A 20966-nucleotide genomic window follows, 5' to 3' on the forward strand; every position below is an offset into this window, starting at 1 on the left:
GGGACTGCAATTTTTCATGTAATGCATTAATAATCTGGATGAAGGAACTGATGAAGTTTGCAGATATCAGCAAGACAGGTGAAGAAACAGGTAGAGTCCTTATGTAGGGACTCTGCAGAAGGACTTGGACATCTAGGGAGAGGGAAAAGAAGTGGCAGATTAAATACTGCATAAGGACATGTGGGGTTATGCACTTTAGCAGGAAGAGTAAATGTGTAGACTATTTTCTATTTGGGAAGAAAATTCAGAAATCAGAGTTGCAAAGGAACTTGGAAGTCCTGGTTCAGGTTTCACTCAAGGTTAATTTGCAGGTTGGGTCAGTAGTAAAGAAGGCAAGTGCAATATTATCGTTCTTTGGACCTGAATATGTACAGGATGTACTGTTGAGGCTTTATAAGGCATTAGTCAGATCACATTTTTAATATTATAAGTGATTGAGGCCCCATATTTAAGGAAAGATGTGCTGGCCCTGGAGAGGGTCTGGAGGAAGGTCTCAAGAATGATCCCAGAGACACAGGCTTAACATATGAGGAGCATTTGATGCTTCTGGTCCTTTATTTGACAGTTCAGAGAGAGCTCATTGAAACCTACCGGACATTGAAAGGCTTGTATAGAGTGGACATGAAGTGAATGTTTACATTAGTAGTGGAGATCAGAATCCTGGGGCTGAGCCTACAGAATAAAAATTATGTCCCATGAAAACTGATCTGAGGAGCAATTTCTTCAGCCTTGAGAGTGTTGTATCTGTGGAGTGCATTTAACAGAGGGCTGTGAAGGCCAAGTCATTGAGTGTATAAAAGGCAGAGATAGGCTCTTAATTGGTAAAGAAGTTAAAGGTTGTGGAGAAAAAGTGGCAGAATGCCAAATGAAAAAATCCATTGTGAATACAAGAGCGGGCTTGATGAGTCTATTACCAGTGATTCTCGAGGGGGCATTAGGGGAAATAGAAGTCATCGATTGGCGGGGGGGTTGTAAGCGGCACCTTAACTTAAGGCTCAAGACCTGACAAACCACATCAACTTGCTGCTGTCCTCAACATCCAATAGGCATTCCCAGTTTGTGTTAATTTTTTATTTTAATTTAGTCCCGTTAATGATAGATAAATACGTGCGGCACAATCTCGGAGTCTGAAGGCAGTGAAACCTTGAATTCTAATCCTGCTAAGAAACACAAACTAGAGGAAGTGCATAAATACAATGTTACATACCTGGAGAATGGTTTTATTCCATTCCCATCAAATCGGCAACACCTCATAGTCTTATTTGTAATATTGTACTATCTGATGAAACCATCAAGATAAGATGGCGCCGGTAACTGGCGACTTTGTGCGTGCTCTCCTGAGCAACCTGCCTTCTCCACTATCCTATACCCGAGAAACCCTTCTAAACCTCCAATCTGCTACACCTAGCAAGATCAACAACACCCTGGCGAAGCTACTGACCCAGCTGGAGACCACCGCGCCAGAATTGCTTCTTAAACTCCGGACTGCACCTGGACCCAACCAGCGAGGCCCACCACGTTCCCGGAGACCCGCGGTCTGCTACTGTGCCGAAGCGTTTGGAGACACGGCCCATTTCGACCAGCACCTCTCCGGAGCAGACGACCACACAGGAATGACAGTGGAGACCTCAAGGTACCCCAGATGCTTCCCCGGAGCGACCACCGTAAAGCCTCGTTGGTGACCACCCACAGCTGCCGGAAGTGAGGCTTCCGCGGCCGACCTCGGAAATCGAGCTCGAGGCTCGGCTGGAGCGGAGGCCTCCGCAACCGTGACTCGGTTTACAGACTTGTTTCAGCCAGGAGCCCGGCCATCCGGGATTAAGTGTCGGCTTCGGGGCCTGACCCAATCGACAGCCTGGGCCCCCGGCAGCTGGAAGTGGCAGCAGAGCCTCTTCTGTCACTTGGCCCGACCCGGAGCGCCCGACAACGCGACCCGCCGATCGATCCACGCGGGACGCATCCACCAACCTCAAAGAGCTGACAACAACACACTGCATCGATGGAAACCTGGAAAGATGCACTATTTACCGAGGAAGCGTGGGAAAAGAGCTGGGCTGCTGGTCAGATTGAAGCTGAGGGGCTTCAGGGTCCCTATGCCTACCATCCTGCTAGCTAATGTGCAGGCCATAGAGAACAAGGTGGATGATCTTAAAGGGAGACTCACCTACTGCAGGGAGATGCAGAACTGCTGTGTATTCTGTTTCACTGAGACCTGGCTCTCCCCTGCCACCCCTGACTGTGCCATCCGACCGGAGGGATTTTCGATCCATCAGATGGACTGCATGGCGTCTTCGGGCAAGACGAGGGGAGGTGGTGTCTGCCTACTGATCCACACTGCGTGGTGGTCGGACACAGCGGCACTGACAAGCTCCTGCAGCCCGAACCTGGAACACCTGTTGGTGAAGTGTCGTCTGTACTATCTGCCACAGGAATTCACCTCGGTCATACTGAAAGCTGTCTGCATTCACCACCGCCCCCCCCCCCACCCACCAGGCGGACGTGGAGTGTGCTCTGAACATACTGTACGCCAACATCAGTGAACTTGAGACCAGGTATCCGGAGGCTTTGCTCATTACAGCTGGGGGCTTTAACCAGGCCAACCTCAGAAAGGCGCTGCCAAAGTTATACCAGCATGTCTCCTGCCCCACTAGAGGCCCGAATATACTTGACCACTGCTACACAGCAGTCAAGGATGCCTATTATTCCATCCTACGACCTCACTTCAGAAAATCGGACCATCAGGCCTTTCTCCTCCTCCCGGCTTACAAACAGAAACTGAAGCGGGAGGTCACTGTGTCAAAAGTAGTGTCACGTTGGACGGAGGAAACGGATGAGGTCCTCCGTGACTGCTTTGAATCGATTAGTATTCAAGGACTCAGCAGCTAACCTCAATCAGTATGTCTGAGCTGTCACGGACTTTATTTGGAAATGCACGGAGGACTGTGTGTCTCGCAAGACGATCCAGGTATTCCCTAACCGGAAATCTTGGATGAATTATGAGGTCAAGTCCCTTTTAAAGGCTAGAGCTGCGGCTTTTAGGTCCAGGGATACCAGTCAGTACATGGAATCCAGGTGTGAACTCCGGAAAGCCATTAAGGGCGCCAAGAGGCAATATCGAGCCAAGTTGGAAGGCTAGGCTAACCAGAGGGATGCCAGTAGACTATGGCAGGGTCTAAATGAGATCACTGGGCGCAAAGAAAAGGCTGGGAATATCAATAACTGTGGCGCTTCTCTTCCTGATGAACTTAACGTATTCTATGCAAGATTCGAACAGAAGAGGAGCGTCCCACTCCCTCTGGATGAACCGGACCTAGTGACATCAAGATTCATCGTCACCGAGGAGGACGTTAGAAGGGCCTTCCTGAAGATAAATCCAACGAAGGCGACGGACCCAGATGGCATCCCAGGACGGGTTCTCTGGGCCTGTGCAAGCGAGCTAGCTGGAGTGTTTGCAGACATCTTCAACTGCTCCTTGCTTCAGTCTAAGATCCCCTCATGTTTAAGAATGCAACGATAATCCCAGTGCCAAAGAAGAGCAAGGTGGCATGACTGAATGACTATTGACCTGTGGCTCTGACATCAATTGGTATGAAGTGCTTCGAGAGATTGGTTATGGCACACATCAACCACAGCCTACCGGTCAACTTCGACGCTTTGCAGTTCGCCTACCGGAGCAACAGGTCAACGGCAGATGCCATCTCTCTGGCCCTACATTCCTCTTTAGAACACCTGGAGAATAGAGACGCATATGCAAGGCTCCTTTTCATTGACTACAGCTCTGCCTTTAATACCATCATTCCAAATAAACTGATTCCTAAGCTCTGGAACCTGGGCCTTAGTACTCAGATCTGCAGCTGGATTTCAACTTCCTCACAGACAGGACCCAGGCTGTAAAAATAGGGGACAAGCTCTCCTCTACAATCACTCTGAGCACCAATGCCCCACAAGGCTGTGTACTCAGCCCCCTGCTGTACTCACTGTACACCCATGATTGTGTAGCCAAGTTTCCATCAAACTCAATATGTAAGTTTGCTGATGACACAACAATTGTAGGCCGTATCTCGGGTAATGTTGAGTTTGAATACAGAGAGGAAATTAAGAACCTGGTGGCATGGTGCGAAGACAATAACCTATCCCTCAACATCAGCAAGACGAAGGAATTGGTTGTTGACTTCAGAAGGAGTAGCGGACCGCACGACCCAATTTACATCGATGGTACGCAAGTGGAACAGGTCAAAAGCTTTAAGTTCCTCGGGGTCAATATCACAAATGACCTGACTTGGTCCAACCAAGCAGAGTCCACTGCCAAGAAGGTCCACCAGTGCCTTTACTTCCTGAGAAAACTAAAGAAATTTGGCCTGTCCCCTAAAACCCTCACTAATTTTTATTGATGCACCATAGGGTGCATCAGAACCTGGTATGGAAGTTGTTCTGTCTAAGACTGAAAGAAGCTGCAGAAGATCATGAACACATCACTCAAACCAATCTTCCGTCCTTGGACTGACTTTACACTGCATGCTGTCGGAGCAGTGCTGCCAGGATAATCAAGGACACGACCCACCCAGCTAACACACTTTTCGTCCCTCTTCCCTCCGGGAGAAGGCTCAGGAGCTTGAAGACTCATATGGCCAGATTTGGGAGCAGCTTCTTTCCAACTGTGATAAGACTGCTGAACGGATCCTGACCCAGATCTGGGCCGTACCCTCCAAATATCCGGACCTGCCTCTCGGTTTTTTTGCACTACCTTACTTCCCATTTTTCCATTTTCTATTTATGATTTAAATTTTTATTATTTACTAATTTTACTATATTTAATATTTGTAATCCAGGGAGCGGGAAGCGCAGAATCAAATATCGCTGTGATGATTGTACATTCTAGTATCAATTGTTTGGCAACAATAAAGTATAAAGTAAAGTAAAAATTGCAGGAACACTTCCATAAAAGACACCCTGTAAAGGCTACTTATAGTATTACTCATTACCAGAAGATAAAAGAAGCATTTAAAATGCGTTGCATATTCGAGTCATCTGCCAAGAAAGCTGAAAATAACCTTGATAGTGGTCTCATTGCTTCTTATAACATCTCCAAAATGATAGCAAAGTGTGGAAAATTTCAAACAATTGGTGAACGATTAATAATGCCTGCTGTATCAGAAGTGCTCACCACTGTTCTCAAAATGGATACCAGTATTTTAAAATCAGTTCCTCTAAGTAATAACTCTAGAGCTCGTCTTATTGATGAAATGAGTGAAGACATTGAGTATCAACTATGCGCAGAGCTTCAAACAACAGAATTTGGGATACAACTGGATGAGTCAACTGTGAGACAATGAGGCATTGCTAATGGCATATGTACGGTTTATCAAAAATGGAAAAGTTTATGAAGAGATTCTTTTGTAAAAAGTTCAAAACAAATTCAACGGAGAATCAATTTATGACCAGTTCAAAATGCATATTGAAGATAAAAGAATTGCGATTAGGAACATGATTTCCTGTGCAACAGCTGGAGCACCATATATGACCAGTTGCTATGCTGGTTTAGTGGTATTTATGAAAAAAGAAATTTATGAAAATTTATGAAAAAAGAAATCATTGTGTAATTCATCGTCAACATCTCGCAGCCAAATACCTCAGCCAAAGACTTTTTTCAAGTATGACTCTTGTAATATCTGCTATCAACAAAATTAAACCTCATCCATTAAATAATAGAATATTCCACCAGTTATGCCAAGATAACAATGAAGAATTTGAATGCTTGCTTCTTCACACTGAAGTGTTTGTTATCAAAAGGCTGCTGCTTAAAATGTTTCCTTGATCTTTTTGACATTGTGCTTGAGTTTTTGCTCCAAGTCATCTTGGGAAACAAGATGAGGCATACCTAGCCGATCTGTCTGAGAAAATGAACATCCTAAATTTGAAACTGCAGGGTGAGAATTTCAACTTAATCCAAACAAAATGTGCAGTGGCCACTTTTATCGGAAAATTGAAAATATATTAGCAGAACACTGGGTGAAGAATGTTCTTACAGTTGCCCTGCATGGAGAGTATAGCACTTTCTTTCACAGACAGTGATTTGCAAGAGTACTGCTTACACCTGCAGTCATTGAAGAAGGACTTTCAGAATCGAATCAAAGATTTGAACAATCTGGAAATTCTGGACTGGGTAATTAACCCATTTCTTTGCAACGTGGAAGAACAGGAAGGGAGCTTACAAGACGAAATTATCAATACTCAGAATGATGAGAAAGCAAAAATGCTTTTCAAACATGTTGGCTTTTGTGGTATGTGGCTACACTGTCATACGAAATTTCTTGCTCATTGAAGAAGAGCCAAACTCCTCTTCATTGTATTTCCATCCTCCTACCTTGTTAAGAGGCTTCAGTGCAGTGAACCAGATACTCACAAAAAACAGAAACCGCTTGGACATTGTTGCACGTGGAGACTTGAGGCCTTTGCTGTCACAACTTGAACCAGATATTTCAACTCTTGCTAAAAGCCATCAAGCTTAAGGATCCCATTGATATCAAAGCTGCTGTACAGTGCACAGATACTGTGTAAGCTAGATTTAAAGACAAATGAAAATTTAGAGCAGAATAATGTTTCTGATATTAGCATAAGGAAGTGCTGGGAAGTATATTGTGCCTAATAGAGGCGTTGGCAAATATGAAAGTGCTTTAGGGAGGTACTGTGCTGAAAAAGGTTGAGAAACACTGGTCTATATTCATATATCTTATGGTTTTATAGCCTTTACACCTTGTTGTCAACCACACTGTACTTTATCTGTAACTGTAACATATTCTGCCTTCTGTTATTGGTTTATTCCCCCCCCCAACTATTTCAAAGTAATTGGTTTAAAATGATCTGTATGGATGGCTTAAGTTTTTAACTGTGTCTCAGTGTGACAACAATAAACCAACATCAATACTGGAATTGCATGATCTGTGGCATGACTAAAATTTTACGCAAATACCATAAAAACATTGCACATGGGAGCAGAATTAGGTAATACAGCCCATCACGTCTGCTCTGACATTCCATCATGGCTGATAGATTATTCCTCTCAACCCCATTCTCCTGCCTTCTCCCTGTAACTTTTGACATCGGACTAATCAAGAACCTATTAACCTCCACTTTAAATATGTCCAATGACTTTGCCTCCACAGCTGCTGTACAGATTCATCACCCTCCGGCTAAAGAAATTTATCCACATCTCTGTTCTAAAGGGACGTCCCTCTATTCTGAGGCTGTGCCCTCTAGTCCTAGACTCCTCCACAATAGAGAACACCATTTCCATATCCACTCTATCAAGACCTTTTAATATTAAATAGATTTCAGTGAGGTCCCTCCCTCCTTCTTCTAAACTCCAGCCATACCGACCCAGAGCCATCAAACCGTCCTTATACATTAACATTTCATTTCCAGAATTGTTACTTTTACTTTGTGCCCCTAATTTAAAAATCCATTATTTATTTTGCCAGGTTATTTTGAATATTTAGTAACTTTGGATATCTACAGTATATATCTGCCTTCTCAAACCTCTGAAATTTGTTTACCTACTTAAAAAATACTGCCGTTGAAGATGACCTTTTGCTTGATGGGTGCATCAGTTTTTACTTTATTGAAGCTTAATTATACAAAAAGCTGCATGGAATGTTCTAGGTCTAGGGGTGGAGCTACAATGCAAAATGATACTAAAATCTTTATTTTTCCACAGCTAAGTATCGTGATATCTTTAAAGATATTATCAACAAGATTGCAGTGGTAAAACAGGAAGATGTAAGTATTTGCTATATTTAACTTTTTTCTTCCATGCTTTCTTTTCCAATACACACAATTTGCTTACGCTTTGCAACTAAATCTTTATTACATACACCTAGATATTCAATTATGTATAGGGAATCCTATAAATGAAAGTGTGTGTGTTGGCAGTTTTGATACCCTTTGTATAGCCTTCACTGTGCTCTATATTTCTTGTTTTTGTTTCCAGTTCCAGTGGAACGGCAACATTATCTGAGCAAATTTATTTTGAGTTTAATAAATTGAGAATCATGAAGAGTTCATTACTGAAACCAAAAAGCTGGTTAGTTGTGTGACTGATTTACATTTCCAAACAGTTAATGTTTCTAATCAAATCCCTTCATATGGATTGAAAGATAGGAGAGACAGCCAGTATATTAAAAAAAATTAGAGTAAGAACTAACTGGTGATAGGTGCCAGTAAGTGATGGTGGGTGAAAAGGCAGATACTGGGGAGAGTTGGAGTTATGCCAGAAGCTGAGAGGTGATTGGTGGAAGTGATAAAGGGCTGAAAATGATTAAATCTGTTGGAAGAGGAAGTTGGAGCACCTCCCTCCCTTTATTCCATACTCCCTTCCCTCATAAACACAAGAAATTCTGCCAATGCTGGAAAACTTGAGCAGTGTGCACAAAATGCTGGAGGCAGCATCCACAGAGGGGAGTAAATAGTTGGCGTTTCAGCCTAAGACCCTTTATCAGGACTAGTAAGGATGGGGGCAGAAGCCAGAATAGGAAGGTGGGGAAGGGGAAGAAGTACAAGTTGGCAGGTGATAGCTGAGACCAGGTGAGAGGAAAGTCTGTGGGTGGGGCCAGGGGGAATGAAGTAAGAAGCTGAGAGGTGATAGGTGGAAGAGGTAAAGGTTGAAGATGAAAAAGTTTAATAGGAGAGGACATGAAGCATGGAAGAAAGGGAAGAAGTTGAACCAGAAGAAGGTGAGGAGAAGAAAATGGATGAGAGGGTAACCAGAATGGGGAATGGAAAAGGAGAGAAGGGGTGGGTGATTACCAGGAGTTAGAGAAATTCATGTTCATGCCATCAGGTCCATAAAGTAATGTTAGGCTGTACATAAGGTGACTGATGGGAAATAATAAAGTAGTGCTGGAGTTAGTGGGAGGAGAAAGTTACTGGTTGTTCTGCAGTGGATGCTGCATAGCCTTCTCCCTGACGGGTGTGGGACAAACCGTCCATGAGCAGGGTGGGTGGAATCTTTCACAATATCACTGGCCCCTTTCCAGCATCTTTCTGTATATGTGTCAGTGGTGGATAGGTTGGTACCAGTAGCCTCCAACCTGATGGCATGAACATTAACTTCCACTAATGCCCTACCTCCCCCTCGTACCCCATCCGTTATTTATTTATATACACACATTCTTTCTCTCTCTCTCCTTTTTCTCCCTCTGTCCCTCTGACTATATCCCTTGCCCATCTTCTGGGGTTTTTCCCCCCTCCCCCCTTTCCTTCTCCCTGGGCCTCCTGTCCCATGATTCTCTCATATGCCAATCACCTGTCCAGCTCTAGGCTCCATCCCTCCCCCTCCTGTCTTCTCCTATCATTTTGGATCTCCCCCTCCCCCTCCCACTTTCAAATCTCTTACTAACTCTTCCTTCAGTTAGTCCTGATGAAGGGTCTCGGCCCGAAACGTCGATTATACCTCTTCCTAGAGATGCTGCCTTGGCCTGCTGCATTCACCAGCAACTTTGATATGTGTTGCTTGAATTTCCAGCATCTGCAGAATTCCTCGTGTTTACCCAGTAATATGTTAGGCAATTTTGATACCCTTTGTAGAGCCTTCATGTTCACTACAGTGCAGTTTATCTATCAACCATTGATGTAGTTTGTTAGGATGCTCTTTACTATGCATCTCTGGAATGATATTAGTATGGATGTGCAAAGTCCAGCTTTCTTTACCCTCATCAGAAAGTAGAGGCATTGGTGAGCTTTCTTGACTGTGTAGGATGTGTTCTGGGACCATGAGAGATTGTGTGTTATGTGTACTCCCAGGAGTTTGAAACTGCTTGTGGTTTCCATTGCTGTGCTATCAACGTAGAAGGCGGGGTGTGACTGGTGTTAATAACCATCTCCTTTCCCTTGTTGACATTAAGGTAGAGGCTATTTGCCTGTCACCAAGCTTTGAGCTCTCTGCCTCCTCTCTGTGGGCCATCTCATTGTCGTTGGTAATGAACCCCACCACTCATGTCATCAGTGAACTTGACAATATGTTTGCTTGGTATGCAAGATGGGTATTTGTTACTCTCCTCTCTCATCTGCCTATAACACACCCCCCACCACCACCATCATGACCCACCTATTGCCTGTCAACTTTTCATTCACCTTTCTCCCAAGTTTTTTATACTGGCTATCTCCCCTCTATTGTTAATCCAAATAAGGGCCTCAGTCCAAAACGTTGATTATTTCCTTCCGCAGATGATGTCCGACTAGCTGAGTTCCTCCAGCTTTTTGTGTATGGTTGATCTGTTCTTGGCTTCATAGCTTTTCATTTTTCCATCTGACATGGAAGGCAGCTATTTTGGCTCATTGAGTCGATGCAGATTCAGAGAGCAGTCCCATTCCCCACTAATTTTCCCACTAACCTTTTCAATCCACTTTTACATCACTTCCTTGTCCATGCTGCTAATTGCAACCTCACAACATCATACTAACTCTGTCAAATAGAGTTCCCTTTCAGAAAACCATGTTGATTCTACCTAAGCATTGTGACTTTTCTGAGAAGTCTTTCATTGAATTTGTGTCTGTAATCCATCAACATAAGTGGAATAAATCAAGTCATTCATTGATTCATTATCTGCAATAAACTTAGTAATGTTACTATAAATAGTCTTGTGAAACAGTCCTTTCAGCTGCACTGTTTCATTAGAATTCTTGTTTTTATTATTTGACTTATCTAAAACTGACCAGATATTGCTGGAACCATAGATAGTAACTGATGACTCAGATTATCTGGTCATTATTACGATGATAATGAAAATGATGTGCATGTTTACCTCATTACAATAGTAACTACATATCAAAATTAATTATTTTACTTGCCTTTAGAATGGAACTCTAGAATTTTTTTGAAGCATAGAAGTAGATAGTTCGGCCCATCAAGTCTTTGCAAGCTTTCAAGAGAGCAATTCCATCAGCCCTTTCCTGTTTTCTCATTGCTGTGAAATGTATTCTTGCACATTTCTATATAATTCTTGTCTAAAGATACCAAGCATTGTGTTTCTAACAGCTGTAGAGGCATTGAATTTTTAATCATAATTATTCGAGTAAAACAATTTTTCTCATCTTTCTGCTTTTCCCAAAATGTTATAACAATAACCATTGGCCTTCTGTTAATGAGAAATTTTCTTTTCATCCTGTATAAACCAGACATTATTTAGTGCATACATAACAGTGTACACCTTGATCAAATTTCCCCTTAAGTTTTGCTTCAAGAACTGTACTAACTTTGAGTGTACTCGTGCAACTAAAATCTTCGAGCACCAGACCAGTAAATGTATTCAGTGCCCTCTCTAGAAATTTCACACTTGAGATTGCTTAAGTAAACTTCAATAGTTAGGGATATTTTTGGAGATGATGGCAAGGCACTGATTTTGGGCAAGGCTCCATCAAGATCATGCAGGGCAGCTGCAGCACAACGACCCACACAATATTCTTTAACAAGGGATATTGTACAAAATGATCTTAGAAAAGGGGAAAAGAAGATAAAATCTGCCCACTATCCAAACCAGAGTCCAGTTTTTAATAAATGGAGAAGTACTAAAGCCCTTAGAGTGTCTACTATTAGAATCTGAATTAAATCCTCAAAGTAGTCATTCAGGAAGTAAAAGCTGAATTTTTGAAAAGAACTCAAGTGCAAACATTTCCTACTCCCATGAGTTATGAAGCTGATCACCCTTTCTCCCCAATCACTCCCAATAATATTTGCAGCATTCTTTCCATTTACATGCATGAAGTTACCTATAACAAGAATAAAAACTGGGAGCCAGATAGTATGAAAATGATGTATATTAAGCACCATTCGAAGACTGAAGGTATAGGTGCAGTGAGCCTTTGTTCAACTGATGCAAATATGTGGGGAGAACTGTGATGGAAATCCATCTGAGATTAAGAACCTAATTGAATTTTCTTGTGGCAACTGATTATTTGGTGTATCCATTATCCTGCATGCAGCTCTAGTACAAATGGTCCTGACCCCTCATTAACTTGATGTCCTAATGGTATCATTTTTCCTTATTTCCACATGTACACTCCACATCCAGTCAACAATTATTCACAACCCATGCACCTATTGTCCCTTGCTCCTCACCTTTATCTCTGGTCCTGGTTGTCAAAGCATTGAAACAAACTATTATTATGTTGAATGGCCCATCTCATCATGTCAATTTGAGCTGCTCAACCCCTCTGTTTCAGTCACTGCTCTTTCTTCTTTGGTCCTGCAGTTGCTATGGAAACAGCAATTTTTCTGTGTCCCAGTCTTAAGGAATGTTGTAATTTATTTTTTTAAATTTCAGGGTGAAAAATATATTATTCTTAAAAAGAAATATCAACATCTTGTGCGAGGAAGTAGTAACAACACCAGAGAAGAGAAAGTCATTTTGAATACACCTGTGCAGGCATCATTTGAACAAACATCGGAAAAAGACCAACCTGTGAATTTTGGGGAAGGAAAGCAACCAAGCTGTCTCTCTGATATTCAGCAATCCATGCAAATATCACAAAATGAAGCATCGGAAACCAGGGAGCTTTCCAGTAGTATATTTACTACACCAGTGAAGGTGAATGCATGTGAGTGGATTGCAGAAGATTTACAAGCTCCTTTGGAAGTAACTAGTGATTGCCAGGTAGAGTACATCTTGGTTTTTTTGCCATCTTTCTTGCTACCTTAGCAGTCCCATTAAAGGCATGGTGTTCCAACTGAGAATCAGCTCAAGCATCCAGACATCTTTGGTCATTTTGCCTAAGATACCATTCTGCATGAGCAAATCTGGACTTTATACTCTGTCATTTGAAGCAGTTTCTACACATTTTCGAAAAAGCTAACAAAAGATGTAACTTCTGGGAATGGAAAAAATGTGTATTTAAAGTTTCTATAAATATCTGCAATATAAAGACATAATGTAAATTAATACACCCCTATTTAAACAATATTAACTACTCTACGTGTAGCCCTTAAAATCTAGCTATATTCTCTGTAGATGTATACTGTTCACATACTCCTGTCCTCCCTTTTTTCTTTGAATGTGTATTAAAAACCTTAATAATTTTTCTTTCCTGCTTGCAGTGTTTCTCTTGCTCTAGTATCCATTTATATATAATCATTTTAAAACATACTCTTGCAAATAGAAACTTGCATCATATAGTTTTTCTCCTTGTCTAGTGTTTCTTCATTTTGTTTGGAATTGAGTGGAGCTGTCCATGACGTGAAAATACTGGACTGAGTGTAAAAATAAAGTAATACATTGCAATTCTCAGTCGTTCAGTTTTTGCCACACTGCCATTTGGAAATGGCATACCAAAATCCTTGATAGCACTCCCAAGCATTGACAAAGTGTTAAAGGAACTCACTGCAATATCACTATAGTGCCTTGTTTATTTTCCATCCATAATTTGACTGTACTAATGTTAATTTGGTACTTCTAATACCTCCATCTAATTCCATGTGTGGTGAGGATAAATCTCCATGCTATTCGGCAGTGTTAAACAGGGTTATAAACTATGGTGTTAAATGCGGTCTTTACATTGCAAATGGGTACAAACCCTTTTTCAAATAATATACTGACCATATTTAAGTATTAACTTTTCATATAATTTAAATTATTTCAACACAGCTTCAATAAGATGGGATGGCTCAGAGCTCATTCCTTGCTTGAGACCATAAGAAATAGGAACTGAATTTGGCCATTTGGCTCATTGAGTCTGATCTGCCATTCCATCATGGCTGATCCATTTTCCCTCTCAGCCCAGTATCCCTTCATGCCCTGACTAATCAAGCATCTATTAACCTCTGCCTTAAATATACCCAATGACTTGGCCTCCACAGCTGCCCGTGGCAATGAATTTCACAGATACACCAATCTGGCTATAGAAGTTCCTCCTAATCTCCATTTTAAAAGGATGCCCCTCTTTTCTGAGGCTGTGTCCTCTGGTCTTAGACTCCCCCACCATTGGAAACATCCTCTCCACATCCAGTCTATCAAGGCCTTTCAGCATTCAATTGGTTTCAATAAAGTCACCCCTCATTCTTTTGAATTCTTGTGAGTACAGGCCCTGAGCCATCAAATGCTCATCATATGACGTCTTTCAGTCCAGGAATCAATTTCATGAACAACTTTTGAACCTTCTCCAATGTCAACACACCTTTCTCCGATAAGGGGCCCAAAACTACTCACAATACTCCAAGTGAGGCCTCAGCAGTGCTTTATAAAGCCTCAATATTACATCCTTACTTTTATATTCTAATTCTCTTGAAATGAATGCTAACATTGCAATTGCCACAGATTCAACCTGCAAATTAACCTTTAGGGAATCCTGTACAGGGACTCCAAGTCCCGTTGCGACTCAGATTTTTGAATATTCTCTCAGTTTAGAAAATGGTCTACCCTTTCATTTCTTCTACCAAAGTGCATGACTATACACTTCGGACACTGTATTTCATCAGCCACTTCTTTGCCCTTTTTTTGTAATCTAAGTCCTTCTGCAGTTTATCTATTTTTTCAAAACTACCTGCCTCTCCTCCTGTCTTCGTATTGTCTGCAAACTTTGCAACAAAGCCGTCAATTCTATCATCCAAATCATTGACATAAAACGGAAAAAGAATCGGTCCCAACACAGACCCCTGTGGAACACCACTAGTTACCGGTAGCCAACCAGAAAAGACTCCCTTGTATTCCCATTGATTGCCTCCCACCAATCAGCCACTGCTTTATCCATGTTAGTATCTTTCCTGTAATACCATTGGGCTCTTAATCTGTTCAGCAGCCTCATGTGTGACACCGTGTCAAAGGCCTCCAAGTATACAATAGCCACTAATTCTCCTTTGTCTGTCCTGCTTATTTCTTCAAAGAATTCCAACAGATTTGTTAGGCAAGATTTTCCCTTGAGGAAACCATGCTGACAAAGGCTTTTTTTAAAATCACGTGCCTCCAAGTACCCTGAAACCATGTCCTTAACAATCAACTCCAACATCTTCCTAACCACTGAGGTCAGACCAACTGGCCTATAAATTCCTTTCTTCTGCCTCTCCCCTTTCTTGAAAAGTGGAGTGACATTTGCAATTTTCCAGACCTCTGGAACCATGCCATAATCAATTGATTCTTGAAAGATCATTACTAATGACTCTGAAATCTATTCAGCCACCTCTTTTAGAACCCTGAGGTGTATGCCATCTGGTCCAGTTGACTTATCTATCCTCAGACCTAACAGTTTCCCAAGAACCTTCCCCCTCGTAATGGCAACTTCACACATTTAATGACCCCTGATGCATGGAACTTCTGGCATACTGCTTCTGTCTTCGGCAGTGAAGACCGATGCAAAATAGTTATTTCCCTTCATCCACCATTTCCTCATCCTTAATTACTACCTCCCCAGCATCATTTTCCAGTGGTCCAATATCCACTCTCTCACCTGGTTTAGAGAGTATGGATTATGATCAGAGATTAAGGGAGCTAGGGCTTTACTCTTTGGAGAGAAGGAGGATGAGAGGGGACATGATAGAGGTATACAAGATAATAAGAGGAATAGATAGAGTGGATAGGAGCAACACTTTCAGTACGCTGGATGAACTCAGCAGGTTGGGCAGCATCAGTTAGAAACAATGAGTCGACGTTTCGGGCTGGAACCCTTCGTCAGGACTGAGGAATGAAAGGTGGGGAAGGATTTGAAGAATGCTTGTAGCTTCAGGTGAAAGACCAGTAATTTGAAAAACAAAGGGGTGGGGGAGGGGAAGCATTGACGTCATAGCCCTTCAAAACAATGGGTGGTAGAAGAAGGAGGCGGAACCATGAGGGAGCTGGGGGAGGGGGTAGAGTGAAATAGGGATAGAGGAAGGGAGGGGGAGAGAATTACCGGAAGTTGGAGAATTCTATGTTCATACCAAGGGGCTGGAGACTACCTAGACGGTATATGAGGTGTTGCTCCTCCAACCTGAGTTTAGCCTCATCATGGCAGTAGAGGAGGCCATGTATGGACATTTCTGAATGGGAATGGGAAGCAGAGTTGATGTGGGTGGCTACCAGGAGATCCTGTTTGTTGTGGCGGACAGAGTGGAGGTGCTCGACGAAGCGGTCCCCCAGCCTGCGTCGGGTTTCACCGATGTAGAAGAGGCCATACCGGGAGCACCGAATGCAATAGATGACCCCAACAGACTCACAAGTGAAGTGTTGTCTCACCTGGAAGGACTGTTTGGGGCCCTGAATGGTTGCAAGAGATGAGGTGTAGGGACAAGTGTAGCACTTACGCTTACAGGGATAAGTACCGGGTGGGAGATCAGTGGGAATGGACGTGTGGATAAGGGAGTCGCGGAGAGACCAATCCCTGCGGAAAGCAGAGAGGGGTGGAGAGGGAAAGATGTGCTTAGTGGTGGGGTCCTGTTGAAGGTGGCGGAAGTTGCGGAGGATAATGTGCTGGATCCAGAGGCTGGTAGGGTGGTAGGTAAGGACAAGGGGAGCTCTGTCCCTGTTGTGGTTGCAGGAGGATGGGGTGAGGGCCGAAGTGCGGGAAATGGAGGAGATGTGGGTGAGGGCATCATTGATGACGGTAGAAGGGAAACCACGATCCTTAAAGAAAGAGGACATTTGAGATGTCCTGGAACGGAAAGCCTCATCCTCGGAGCAGATGCGGCAGAGTCGGAGGAACTGGGAATAGGGAGTGGCATACTTGCATGTGGCGGGGTGGGAAGAGGTATAGTTGAGGTAGTTATGAGAGTCAGTGGGCTTGTAGAAGATGTCAGTGGATAGTCTGTCTCCAGAAATGGAGACCGAGACATTGAGAAAGGGGAGAGAAGCCTCTGAGATAGAGGAAGTGAATTTGAGGGCTGGGTGGAAGTTTGAAGTAAAGTCGATGAAATTGACGAGCTCAGCATGGGTGCAGGAAGCAGCACCAATGTAGTCGTCAATGTATCGAAGGAAAAGTACCAGAATAGGTTTGGAGCACAGACTGTTCCACATAACCAACGAAGAGGCAGGCGTAGCTGGGTCCCATGTGAGTTCCCACAGCTACACCCTTAGTCTGAAGAAAGTGGGAAGAGCTAAAAGAGGAGTTATTAAGTGTGAGAACCAGTTCCACCAACCGGAGGAGGGTAGTGGTGGTGGGGAACTGGTGAGGTCTATTATCCAGGAAGTAGCGGAGGGCTTTGAGGCCTCCTTGATGGGGAATGGAGGTGTATAAGGATTGGACATCCATAGTAAAAATGTAGCAGTTGGGACCGGGGAATTGGAAGTTATTGAAGAGGTTGAGGGCATGGGATGTATCTGGATGTAGGTGGGGAGGGACTGAACTATGGGTGACAAAATGGAGTCCAGGTAGGCAGATACAACTTCAGTGGGACAGGAGCAGGCAGAAACTATGGGTCTACCGGGACAGTTAGGCTTGTGTATCTTTGGGAGGAGGTAAAACCGAGCGGTACGGGGTGTGGGAATAATGAGTTTAGCGGCTGAGGATGGAAGGTCTCCGGAGTTGGTGCAGGAGGCAGTGGTTTGATGTTTTTTGGTGGGGTCCTGTTCCAGTGGTAAGTAAGAGGAGGTGTCAGAAAGCTGCTGTTTTGCCTCAGTGAGATAGAGGTCTGTCCGCCAGACTACTACGGCATCACCTTTGTCAGCAGGTTTGATGGTGAGGTTGGGACTAGTGTGGAGGGCAGTGTGTTCAGAGGGAGTGAGGTTGGAACAGGAGAGAGGAGTGGTGAAGTTGAGACGGTTGATGTCTCGGCGACAGTTGGAGATGAAGTGATCGAGTGCAGGTAGAAGGCCCGGACAGGGTGTCCAGGCGGAGGAGGAGGGTTGAAGACAGGAGAAGGGGTCATCTGTAGCGGGAGGGGAATCCTTGCCAAAGAAGTAGGCTCGGAGACGTAGGTGACGGAAGAAGAGTTCAGTGTCATGGCGGGCACGGAACTCACTGAGGTGTGGACAGAGGGGGACAAAAGTGAGGTCCTTGCTAAGGACAGAATGTTCTGCATCAGAGAGGGGAAGGTTAGAGGGGATGGTGAAGACACGGCAAGGGTTGGGGCTGGGGTCGGAGGATGGTGAAGAGTGGGAGGTATCAGGAGGGAGAGGGGGCGTTGGGATGTTCAGGGAGAGCGGGGTTAGGGAAGGATGAGGAATCAGAGGAACGGAGGGGCGATGAGGGGTAGAGGGAAGTTTGTGGAGTCGCTGGGTAGAAAGAGGGTAGTGGGGGAATAAGGTGGGCGGTGGGACCAAGCGGCGGGAGGAGCGGTTCCGGTTTGGAAAGTGTCGGGATCTCGATCCGAGCTGGATTCGGAGCTGGGGGTGACGGAGCCTGTAGCCTGCAGGGCCTCAGAACTGAGGTCGGAGTTGGAGGCGAGTGAGTCATGGCTCACTGGGGGCTGGTTCCCCTTTTCCTGAGGCGGTGGTTCCATTCAGGGTCAGAATCAGAGGCGGATGTGTCTCTGGCCTGCCGAAGGCCTGAGAAGTCGAGGTCCGAGTGGTCGCGGTCCAGGCTGGAGTCGGTCATCGTCGTGGGCTTCGAGTGGATAGCCAGTGCCTCTTCCCCAGGGCACTACTGTTCAATACAAGAGGACATGGCTTTAAGGTAAGGGGTGGGAAGTTCAAGGGGGATGTTAGAGGAAGGTTTTTTACTCAGAGAGTGGTTGGTGCATGCAATGCACTGCCTGAGTCAGTGGTGGAGGCAGATACATTAGTGAAGTTTAAGAGACTACTAGACAGGTATATGGAGGAATTTAAAGTGGGGGGTTATATGGGAGGCAGGGTTTGAGGGTCAGCACAACATTGTGGGCTGAAGGGCCTGTAATGTGCTGTACTGTTCTATGTTCTATCTCTCTTTTATACTTTATGTATCTGAAAAAACGTTTGTTATCCTTTTTAATATTATTGGCTAGCTTACCTTCATATTACATCTTTTTCTTAATGACTTTTTTGAAATTGGCTTCTGTTGGTTTTTAAAAGTTGACCAATTCTCTAGCACCCCACTATTACTTGCCCTCTCTTTGGCTTTTATGATGGCTTTGACTTCTCTTGTTACCCACAGTTCTGTCATCTTGCCTCTAGAATACTTCTTTGACTTTTGGATGTATATATTCTGCACCTTCAATTTTGGCCAGCTCTTCTCCCATGCTTCTGTAATTCCCTTTACTCCATTGTAATACTGATACATCTGTCTTTCACTTCTTCTGAAAATTTCCCTGAAGGGTTCCTGTACCTTAAGGTCTCCAAACAATTATGGTTCATTACACAACACCAAATCCAGAATAGCTGATCCCGTCATGGGCTCAACCACGAGTTGCTCTAAAAAGTCATCTTGTTGGCATTCTAGAAATTACCTCTCGTAGGATCCAGCATAAACCTGATTCTTCCCAATCAAAGGTTTCAAAGGTACATTTAATGTCAGAGAAATGTATACATTATACATCCTGAAATGCTTTTTCTTCACAACCATCCACGAAAACAGAGGAGTGCCCCAAAGAATGAATAACAGTTAACTGTTAGAACCCCAAAGTCCCCCCAGCTCCCCTCCCTTCCACACATATGCGGCAGCGAGCAACAATCCCCCTCCCCCCAAAGAATGGATGACAGTTAACTGTTAGAACCCCAAAGTCCCCCCAGCTCCCCTCCCTCCCACACATATGCGGCAGCGAGCAACAATCCCCCTCCCTCCCCCCCCACCAGCAAAACAAAAAGCATCGGCACCCACCACCGAGCTCTCAAGCATGCAGCAAAGCAGCAGCAAAGACACAGACTTGCAGTACCCCAAAGTCTACTCGTTAACCCCTGTAATCTACCTGTATATTGAAATCCCCCATGACTATTATAACATTGTCCTCTGGCATGCATTTCCTATCTCCCGTTGTAATTTGTAGACCATATCTGCACTACAACTCGCATCAGGTTCTTTTAACCTTTACAGTTCTGTAGTTCTTCCCACAATGATTAAACACCTTCTGACCCCATGTCACCTCTTTCTAATGATTTCATTTCATTTTTCACAGCAGAGCCACACCACCCCCTCTACTTAACTGCTTGTCCTTTCGATACAATGTGTATCCTTTGACATTAAGCTCCCAGCTATAATCTTTTTTCAGTAACGATTCAGTGATGCACACAACATTTTGTATGTCAATCTGTAATTGGTCTACAAGTTCATCTACCTTGTTCCATATACGGCGTGCGTTCAAATAACACCTTCTGTCCTGTATTTATCCTTTTCCAGTTTTGTCCACCTTTTGTGTCACCTCTCATCCTATTGACTACAATTTTGCTCTATCATTAGCCTCTCCCTGCTTGTAGTCTCACTACACATTGCCTCTGTTTGTAAATCAGCTACCTCATCCTCAGCACTATTACTCCAGTTCCCATCCCCCTGCAAGTTAGTTTAAACCCTCCTGAACAAATCTAGCAAACCTACCTGCAAGGATATTGGTCCCCCTTGAGTTCCTTTTGAATAGGTCATACCTTCCCTAGAGAGATCCCAATGATCCATAAATCTGAACCCCTGCCCCCTGCACCAGTTCTTCAGCCACACATTCACCTGCCAATTCATCCTATTCTTACTCTAACTGGCGCATGGCTCGGGTAACAATCCAGAGACCGCTACTCTGGAGGTCCTGTTATTCAGCTTTCTACCTAGCTCACTAAAATCTCTTTTCAGGACCTCCTCACCTTTTCTACCTATGTCACTGGTGCCAATATGTACCAAGACTTCTGGCTGCAGACTCTCCCCTTTAGAGTACCATGGATGAGATCTGAGATATCCTTGACCCTGGCACCTGGGAGGCAACATACCATCTGGATATCTGTATCATCAGGGTCCCATCAGAGTCTTTTTACCCTTACGGTTTCTTAGCTTTATTTGCAACAATTCAAGACCTAACCCTATGTCACCTCTTTCCAATGATTTGATTTAATTTTTTTTTATCAACAGAGCCATGCCTCCACTTCTACCGACTTGTCTATCCTTTTGATACAATGGGTATC

The 20966-nt window shown here is 43.8% G+C and overlaps 1 protein-coding gene across 2 annotated transcripts in view; it reads left to right on the forward strand.

The window, feature by feature from the left end:
- LOC134336866 (ankyrin repeat domain-containing protein SOWAHC-like) overlaps positions 1-20966 on the forward strand; it is a 68314-nt gene that overhangs the window by 26215 nt on the left and 21133 nt on the right. For both annotated transcript variants that reach the window (XM_063031459.1, XM_063031468.1), the window contains exons 2-3: positions 7715-7776; positions 12318-12647. In XM_063031459.1, coding sequence (XP_062887529.1) covers positions 7715-7776; positions 12318-12647 — 392 coding nt within the window. The remainder of the gene's footprint in view (positions 1-7714; positions 7777-12317; positions 12648-20966) is intronic.

The sequence above is a fragment of the Mobula hypostoma genome, chromosome 2 (genome assembly GCF_963921235.1).
Source record: "Mobula hypostoma chromosome 2, sMobHyp1.1, whole genome shotgun sequence".
In the NCBI taxonomy this organism is placed as follows: domain Eukaryota; kingdom Metazoa; phylum Chordata; class Chondrichthyes; order Myliobatiformes; family Myliobatidae; genus Mobula; species Mobula hypostoma.